General features: G+C 41.2%; 1 protein-coding gene across 1 annotated transcript; it reads left to right on the top strand.

Moving 5' to 3' along the window:
• The first annotated feature begins 3,835 nt into the window (after positions 1–3,835).
• Positions 3,836–8,633, top strand: KRT27 (keratin 27). The gene is made up of 8 exons (XM_024573118.3): positions 3,836–4,334; positions 4,842–4,924; positions 5,505–5,661; positions 5,939–6,100; positions 6,177–6,302; positions 7,712–7,929; positions 8,146–8,195; positions 8,310–8,633. The coding sequence occupies exons 1-8, from the start codon at positions 3,891–3,893 to the stop codon at positions 8,450–8,452; spliced, it is 1,383 nt and encodes a 460-aa protein (XP_024428886.2). The 5' UTR covers positions 3,836–3,890; the 3' UTR covers positions 8,453–8,633.
• The last annotated feature ends 420 nt before the right edge of the window (positions 8,634–9,053 follow it).

Here is a 9,053-nt window from a genome sequence, read left to right as displayed (position 1 = left end):
TCACTCATGACTAATAAATAATTATTTGCGATTTATTTTTTGTGTAGATTCACAGGGAAACATTTATGGAATATATGTTAATTTTGAAGGATAGTTCAATGCCACATGACATTTAAATATTAAACATTCAGTAGGCATAATCTTCAAATCTCACCATTTTTGTTTGGGCAAATAATCTGGGAAATTTCAGAAATTCTCCTGTGCTTGAAAAGTCTACCTCTAGATGGCGCATTTCTGGTGTTTTTAGCAATGATCCTATCTCAAACTCCTCTGGAGATCTAGATGCTGCCCAGGATACCATTCCTCCTGTAATCTGGATTAGCTCTGGAAAGATCCACAGCAGTGAGCCTTGTGTTAAGGAATTTTCTTCTAAAGCAAAGATTGGCAAACTTTTTTGGGGGGGGGCGGGGGTTCAAGGCCCAGATAGTCAATATTTCAAGCTATGAAGGCTATAATGTCTCTGTTTCAACCACTCAACCATTATAGCAGAAAGAAGCCATGGACCATAGATAAAGAAGTGAGCATGACTGGGTTCCAATAAAACTTTATTTATGGACACAAGTGTGAACATAAAATAATTTTGACATCATAAAATATTGTTTTTCTTTTGATTTTTCCAACCACTTAAAACATGTAAAGCCATTCTTAGCTTAGGGGTTGTGCAAAATCAGGTGGCAACCCAGACTCAACCCACCAACACCTGCTCTAGAACTTAAAACCTAATGACACTGAGGAATATTATGGTTCTTGTGTCTTTGTGTTTCAGGATCGAAATCTATGGTAGGGATATCCAATACATATGAAATTCCCTAACTAAAAGGAGAGCAGCTCTCCTTATTTCTCTAGTATATGGCCTGAGTCTAAAGAGAAGCTCCAGGGAGGGCAGGAATTCTACCCAACAGCCCAACAGTTGCATGGGAGTTCACAGAAGTGGCAACAGAGGGGATATTTACAACATCTTGAGCCAAAAGTCATCAAGTGAAGCAACTACTAGAAATTCAGGGGGAAATAACTTCCCACATGTACAATGCACAGAGCCAACCGTATAATTTGCAGGGCACAAAGCAAAAATGAAAATGTGGAGTCTCTTGCTCAAAATCAAGAAAAATGTCCATTAAAGGCACTTAAATGGTTTTTTTCTCTTCTGCATTTTTCCTTAAAAATATGTTATTACTTAGATGTACACAATACACATAATAGCTATACATATATAATAACATTAACTTACAAATTGCAAAAAATAACATTTTTATGTGGTAATTTTATATAATGCAATAAATAATACTGCTTTATTAATGTGATTTCTTGATTAAACAACAGATTTTTCTGGCTTTTCTGCAAATTCATTTTTGAGATCATGAAAATTTATATTTTTAGCAACTTCAATTTTCAATATATATAATTAAAAGTGATGTCAGTCATTCTTGGCAAAGATTTTAAATAATCTCAAATGGAGACATGAACAAAGACAAAAGGGAGTAAAGGAAAGTAGTAAAATAAAAGAATGGACAAGTGTAAGTTAAATAGAAACTACATCAAGAAGAGTCTTAAGCTCTGGCTGGTGTGGCTCAGTGGATTGGGTGCCAGCCTGTGAACCAAAGGGTCTCCAGTTCAATTCCCAGTCAGGACACATGCCTGGGTTGCAGGCCAGGTCCCCACTAGGGGGCACATGAGCAGCAACCACACATTGATGTTTTTTTCCCTCTCTTTCTCCTCTCTTCCCTTCTCTCTAAAAATAAATAAATAAAATCTTTTTTAAAAAAAAGAAGAAGAATCTTGAATTTCAGGCAAAGGAGCTTCATCTAATCTATCATCGATGGATTTTAAATGGAGGAGAGTGGAGAAAGGGAAGAAATACATAGTGCCTACATATTATTGAAAAGCATAGTTGCTTTACATATTTAAACTACTATTTTTTAATAGCCTCACAACATACAAGCACTAATATCTCCATCTTAAAAATGAAAAACCACCCTGGTGGTGCGGCTCATTTGGTTGGAGCATCATTCTGTAAACCACAAGGTAGCAGGTTCGATTCCCAGTCAGAGCACCTGCCTGGGTGGCAAGTTCAGTCCCCCGGTCGGGGTACGTGAAGGAGGCAACCGATTGATGTTTCTCTCTCACATCAATGTTTCTCTCCCTCTCTCTCCCTCCTTCCCTCTCTCTCTAAAATCAATGGGAGGATTAAAAAAAGAAAAAAGAAATGAAAAACCAAGGCTCAGAATGAATGAACTTTGCAGTGGTCCTACAGTTAGAAAATTACAGAACGGGGATATGAATGCTGATATATCTGATTCGAGAGGCCAACTTCTTTCATGAATGGTGTGGTGTCCTTCAGGAATAATGCCTTGGCACTTACCCACTTAATGACCATGAGGGAAAGAAAAAAGAAACCCAGTTAAGGTCCTACTAAGTGAGCTGAAAGAAAATGATAGTGACAAGGAAAATGGAAGAGAAAAACGCTTCTAGAGACACTGCAGAAATAGACTCAACAGGACCTACTGAGGTCCTGGACGTAAGCTAGTAGCAAATGACAGCAATTAGACAGCTCTTAGTAATCTTAAGCATGACTCCAGGTAATTCCACCAGCAACTAATGAAGAAAGATGCAAAAGGTCAAATTTTGATGCCAAGGTAATTGCGTGTTCCATCGGAAGTCATGACAGAGGACCCAAGTGGAAATGTCTGGAGCGTGGAGTAACGTGTGGGCCCCCCAAGGGGAAGAGGCCAGTGCGAACGATGTATATTTAGAACGTTCACATGGAGCCAAGAAGGGATGAGATCACCCAGGGAGAGCGTGTACAAAACAGGAGTGCCATGTGCAGAACTGTAAGGAATGGCGGATTTTAAAGCAAGAAACTATGAATGCAAGAAAGAAGAGGAGCAAAGAGAAATACAGAAGTATTCTCAGAAAGCAATCATTCAAAATTCAGTAAAACTGGGGTGGTCAGTATCAAGTGTGTCCAAGAGGGTGTAGGAGGACAAACGTGAGAAATGATGACTAGACAGAGATGTGGGGTAATTAGCAATCTTTGAGACACTGATTTCATAGAGGTGGGATCAAAATTCAGGATTGAGTAGGAGGTGAAAAATGGAGGAAGTGAACACAGAAATTGTTCTAGAAATAATGAAAGGAAGAAATGTAAAACTCCAAGAAATCTAGAAATAGAAGAGAACATACAGGCCATAGTCTAGTTCACTTCACAGGTGAAGAAACTGAGGCCCAGACAGGTTAACCAATGCCTTTACTTAACCTGGTTAGCAACATAGTTTAGACAGAAAACCAGTAGAGATGAAATGGTAGCTCAGGAGGGATGGGGATCAAAGAAGAGTCCATTTAATTCTTTAATTCTCATTGAAGACCTGGCCTCCTTCCTCTGGTACCGTGAGACCATGGTCTTAAAATTATTTTCAACATATCTGAAAGAAAAATCATATTATCCATAGAGAACCATAACTACGATACTCACTTGCTGGTAGAAAATGTGTGTTGTTGGATGAATCAAAAGAAAGAGAAGTTTGCGTATCACGCTTTTTTATTCTTACAAGAATTTCATATTCTTGATGCCTGGAAGACAGGAAGACTTACTCATACTACATTTGAAATGCACCACTATAATAATCTTGATAATACTCCTCCCTGTCCCATTTCGGAGATAACAGATAACCCCAAGGTAACTATCCACCTACAGAAATGGACACAGTAGGGTAAAGTCATTCATTAAATAAACATCACCCACTTATGGATAATTCACGGTGAGCTGGCTGTGGGTAGCAGGGTTCATGGAGAGACACCCTGATAATGTGTATATAAAGACAAACCGGACTGTCTGAGCAGGACATTCGCCATCAGAGCTTCCTTCCAGGCACCGGCTCTCCTGTCTGAACACCATGTCTGTGCGCTTCTCTTCTGCCTCCAGACGCCTGGGCTCCTGCGGGGGCGTGGGCTCTGCACGGTGGTCTGGTGGGGGAGCTGGCTTCGGGGCTGGAAATACATGCGGTGTGCCAGGTGCTGGAAGTGGCTTTTCTTGTACCTTTGGGGGCAACTCCTCTGCAGGAGGCTATGGGGCAGGGCTTGGCGGGGGGAGCGCTTTCTGCGGGGCCTTCGCTGGGAATGAGCACGGACTCCTCTCCGGCAATGAGAAGGTGACTATGCAGAACCTCAATGACCGTTTGGCCTCCTACCTGGACAACGTGCGGGCACTAGAGGAGGCCAATGCGGACTTGGAGCAGAAGATCAAAGGGTGGTATGAGAAATTTGGGCCTGGCTCTTGCCGAGGTCTTGATCATGATTATAGCAGATACTTCCCAATAATTGACGACCTGAAGAACCAGGTAAGAAACACAATGCCGTGAAGGTCAAGACCGGTAAGAGTATTTAGCCACAGGCACACACACACGTCTAAGCAGTCACAGACCGCAGGCAGGGCTTTGCTCTCAGCTTCTAACTCTCGGTACTTCACTATCAATACTAAAAATAGTTCATATTAACATTCTAATCTTTGAACATGTCTCAGCTGGCACCTGGTACAAGGCATGCCTGTTTATGCTTTTAATAATATTAAAATATCAAAATCTGCCCAATGTCTCCAGGTATCTGTTTACAAGTTTTTCCCTAGAAAAAAGTTTTTTTTGTTGTTGTTTTGGGCTTTGTTTTTTTTTTAATGGGTGGGGTGGAGAGTAAAAGCGGCCATACTTTAATTTCACATTTTTCAAAAGAATCATATTAGTGGAGACAGAATGACAGAAGTATTACTATTATTTCATAGGTTACTTTTTTGCAAGGAAATCTGAAATTTTAAAAACTAGTTCCTCACTCTCCACTAACTCTCCATTTCTCAGATAATTTCTGCAACTACGAGTAATGCCAGTGTTGTCCTGCAAAATGATAACGCAAAACTAACAGCTGATGACTTCAAGCTGAAGTAAGTAGAGCTGAAGAGAAGCTAAAAAAAAAGTTATATCTGAGCATTTCACTCTTTTATTTAGGCTGTTTGAGGTTGGCTCAATTCTCTATTTCTATTTGTTCGTTTTAAATGAAATGTATATTAGAATGACTAGCTGAATTATGTATTTTATGTGGGAAATTTGGGGGCTGACACAAATGAATGTCAAGATCATATGAAAGAGATTTTTGACTATTTCCATTCTCTTGCTTCAGAAGTTAAGTCACTGCCTTATGGGCGATCTCACTGAAGTTTTGAGTATATTCCAAGGGTATCCAACCTGCAGTCCGCACACCGCGTGCAGCCCAGGATGGCTGTGAATGCAGCCCAACATGATATCGTAAATTTACTTAAAATATTATGAAATTTTTTTTGTGATTACATGTCGCAATTTATTTACTGTGTGGCCCAAGACAACTCTTCTTCTTCCAGTGGGGCACACAGAGGCCAAAAGGTTGGACACCCCCGACACAGTTTGACCTCAAAGTTTGGTTTGAGTTTTACAATGGCCTAAGAAGGGATGTGATTAATGTGCTAAAACTTTCAAATATTTTCTAAGGTTTGAAAATGAGCAGGCCCTTCATCAGAGCGTGGACGCAGACATCAACAGTTTGCGCAGAGTCTTGGATGAGCTGACGCTGTGCAGGACGGACCTGGAGATCCAGCTGGAAACCCTGAGCGAGGAGCTGGCTTACCTCAAGAAGAATCACGAAGAGGTAGATGCTTTATCTCCCTGGATCTCACAGTCTGCCTTCCTCCCAATTTTTAAAAATGAATTTCAGATGACAAATGTGATGTCTTAAATCAATTTCCAGAAGGAACTTGTCAATTTCTCTATCTGGCTTAGGTTGTTTTAAATTGTTTCTGTTCACCTCCCTCAAAAGAAACGAACCCTTAAAAAAAAAAAAAAATTCTAACTCAATGGATCACATCTGTCTGGCTCCTTTAAAAATATTCAGATCCTAACATGGTTATAAACACACTTTTTTCCAGGAGATGAAGGCTCTGCAGTGCGCCGCAGGGGGCAACGTGAACGTGGAGATGAACGCAGCGCCCGGGGTGGACCTCACAGTCCTGCTGAACAACATGCGGGCTGAGTACGAGGCCCTTGCGGAGCAGAACCGCCGGGATGCGGAGGCCTGGTTCCACGAGAAGGTGAGACAGCGCTAGCGCGTTCCTTGGCCCTGCGTGCTGACCACGCACAGCCCTAACACGACTCCTGACGTTTCAGAGCGCCTCCCTGCAACAGCAGATTTCCGATGATGCTGGCGCCAACACCTCGGCTCGAAATGAACTTACTGAGATGAAACGTAGTCTTCAAACCCTGGAGATTGAACTTCAGTCCCTCTTGGCAATGGTAAGTAAAAAGTTTATTTTAATTTTTAAAAAAGATCTGCTTTAGAAGTTGAGGAAAAAAATCTAAGAGAGTGGTCTTCCACATGATAGTCCTCACTTTCATTTTACCCATTAATTACTATGTCTGAAGTAAGATACACTTGCCTCTTGCATGATAGAATCCTCTTCACCTGAAAATTATACTTAGATGCTAATTATTATGAAACATTAGAAATTAACAAATACAATTATTTTATAATACTCAAAAAAGAAAATGTTTACCCTGAATCTTCTCTGCCAAGTCAAAAGATCAGAAACCACTGCCCACGGAGTACAAAAACACACTTGCAGCCCTCCTAGCTTCTTCACCCAGCACACTCCTTTTGGCCACTTAATTACGGGCACTTAGAAGGCCCTTTTTAAGTGGCATACACAGGAAGCAGAGTAGAGGCATGAAGGTTGCCTACAAAGCCAAAATATATGATAATAGTAATGACCTTATTTATGAAGGGTTTGCCCAGCACTTTCACCCACTTGAGTCTGCCGTAGCCCTGGGGCTTGGGCGGGGCAGACTCTACCATTCAGGTCCTTAATTCCAAAAGGAGAACCTGAGATTCAAAGAAGTGAGGCAGTTCTCCCAGAGTCTCACAGTTGGTTACGAAGGAGCCATAACTTCTCTCCAAATTTTCTAACTCCCCACTCTATACTCTTTTGACAATGGTAGTAAACCTCCAGATCTATCCACCAAAAAACAGTTATGGGTGTATGTAAAAGGAGGACTTTATGTAAAAATCACTGCAGACGATAGGGAAGATTCTCTGATCTTCATTCCATGTGAGATCGCAGCAAGCTTTCCTCTGTGGGGTAGACCCTGTCTTCCATGTGGGTTCACGAGCCAATGATTCAAATGATTGAAAGCCGAAAAAGGTCATTCTCATCTGTGGGTCATTCCACTTCTGGAAAGTACATGCAGTTCACCACAGGATTATTTTTTTAATAGAAGAGCTCCACTCCTCATGAGACAAGGCTGTCACATAACTAGAAATGAGGTAGCAAAGTTGAGGGGGACTTTTATTCCAGGGGGGGAAATGGCAAACTGTGTCAGACTCAACAAGCACAGGCCACATGGGGGGGCGGGCGGGGGGGGGGGGAGTGGCGGGAACCATCTTCACACTGTGCCCACGAGGAAAGCACGTCGTCTTTGCTAGCCCTCCTGGGCACCTGAGTAACATTCACCACCAACTGTGGTATTCTCAAAAAATAGTATGACATATAATAAAGGCAACAATTGATATTGAACAAGTAGAATCTTTTTGGTAAATGTTGTTATTTGTCTTCTGTACAAATAACTCTCTTAAGTATCTATGTGCTTTGCCTTACTCTAAAACGCCACTGTGACACTTTCTACTCAACTGTCTTACTGATCCACAGAAACACTCCCTGGAGTGCTCCTTGTCCGAGACCGAAGGCAACTACTGTGCGCAGCTGGCCCAGATCCAGGCTCAGATCGGGGCCCTGGAGGAGCAGCTGCACCAGGTCAGAACCGAGACCGAGGGTCAGAAGCTGGAGTACGAGCAGCTGCTGGACATCAAGGCCCACCTGGAGAAAGAAATCGAGACCTACTGCCGCCTGATCGATGGAGAAGATGGGTGAGTACTGCTTCCATGGAGGGAACTATTTTTTTAAGGTCATTAAAGATTTTTTAAATCAAGTACAAAGTATGTATGACCTACATCACACGTACCTAAACCCCTTCTAGTGTTATTTAAGAATCCAAGGCTCTCCCACCTTAAATCAATATTTTTCAGTTTCCTCAGCAAAACACAGAGTGAAATAATTAACAAAAGCTCTCCATATTTTTATAGCTCTTGTGGTAAATCAAAAGGATACAAAGGACCAGGAAATGAGACAAAAGGTAAGCAAAACCAGTGCTGAGCATTACTGAATACTTGTATGCTTCAAATGATGAGTTAATTATTTCCCCTTTATGAATCTGATAAATTCTAACAATTCATATGTGTCACTTTAGATTCATCTAAAGGCACTGTGGTTAAAACAGTTGTTGAAGAAATAGATCCTCGTGGTAAAGTTCTCTCATCCAGAGTTCAAACCGTGGAAGAGAAATCCACCAAGGTCAACAGTGTGAAGAGCGAACAGAGGATGCCTTCCTGAACCCCAAAAGAACGGCCTTAAGTTAAAACACCAAACTGAAGCTAGATTCCCAAGTCAGGGCCCTCTTATTTTTCTGCTTTTCTTCCAGGGAATTAAGACAAACTAGTTTTAGAACAGTAACTTTTGGCAGGGGCTTTCTCTATGGTGGTGTTTCAATAAAAGTTCTTCCTGTTGCAAGTCATCGTCACTGGTTCTGGTCAATCTTTACGTTGTCGACATAACCCAAATTGGAGCTGAATTTTGTTTTTAATATATTTTGTTTAATTCAATGGCCTTCACTAGTTAGGAGTAAATTTAGCAGACAAACTAGCTGGAGTCATTTTCACATTTCTGTAAAATTTTAGATTTCTCCTCCTTCTCTAAATACTTATTATGCACACACTAAGTACTGGTAATGAGAATAAAACAGTTAATAAAATCTAATCTCTAAGTGCAACATGCTCATAGAAGTGAAAATAAGGAATTGCAGAATCAGAAACATCCTACAAATAGAGAAAAAACTATAAACAGTGATATTTGAAGGTAGAAGGGAAAAGAGAGAGCTGTGGGGACTAGATAGGGCAAGTGGTCAATTCCACAATGTTAGGCCACGAAACAAGTC

Source organism: Desmodus rotundus, chromosome 9 (genome assembly GCF_022682495.2).
Source record: "Desmodus rotundus isolate HL8 chromosome 9, HLdesRot8A.1, whole genome shotgun sequence".
NCBI lineage: Eukaryota > Metazoa > Chordata > Mammalia > Chiroptera > Phyllostomidae > Desmodus > Desmodus rotundus.
This window is presented reverse-complemented; position numbering and strand designations above follow the sequence as displayed.

What these genes read in the sequence shown, in the direction of transcription:
- KRT27 (XM_024573118.3), top strand. Translation starts at nt 3,891, where the DNA reads ATGTCTGTGCGCTTCTCTTCTGCCTCCAGACGCCTGGGCTCCTGCGGG. An exon ending in TTCAGTCCCTCTTGGCAATG is followed by an intron (nt 6,303 to 7,711) that starts GTAAGTAAAAAG and finishes ACTGATCCACAG; the next exon opens with AAACACTCCCTGGAGTGCTC. An exon ending in ACCAGGAAATGAGACAAAAG is followed by an intron (nt 8,196 to 8,309) that starts GTAAGCAAAACC and finishes GTGTCACTTTAG; the next exon opens with ATTCATCTAAAGGCACTGTG.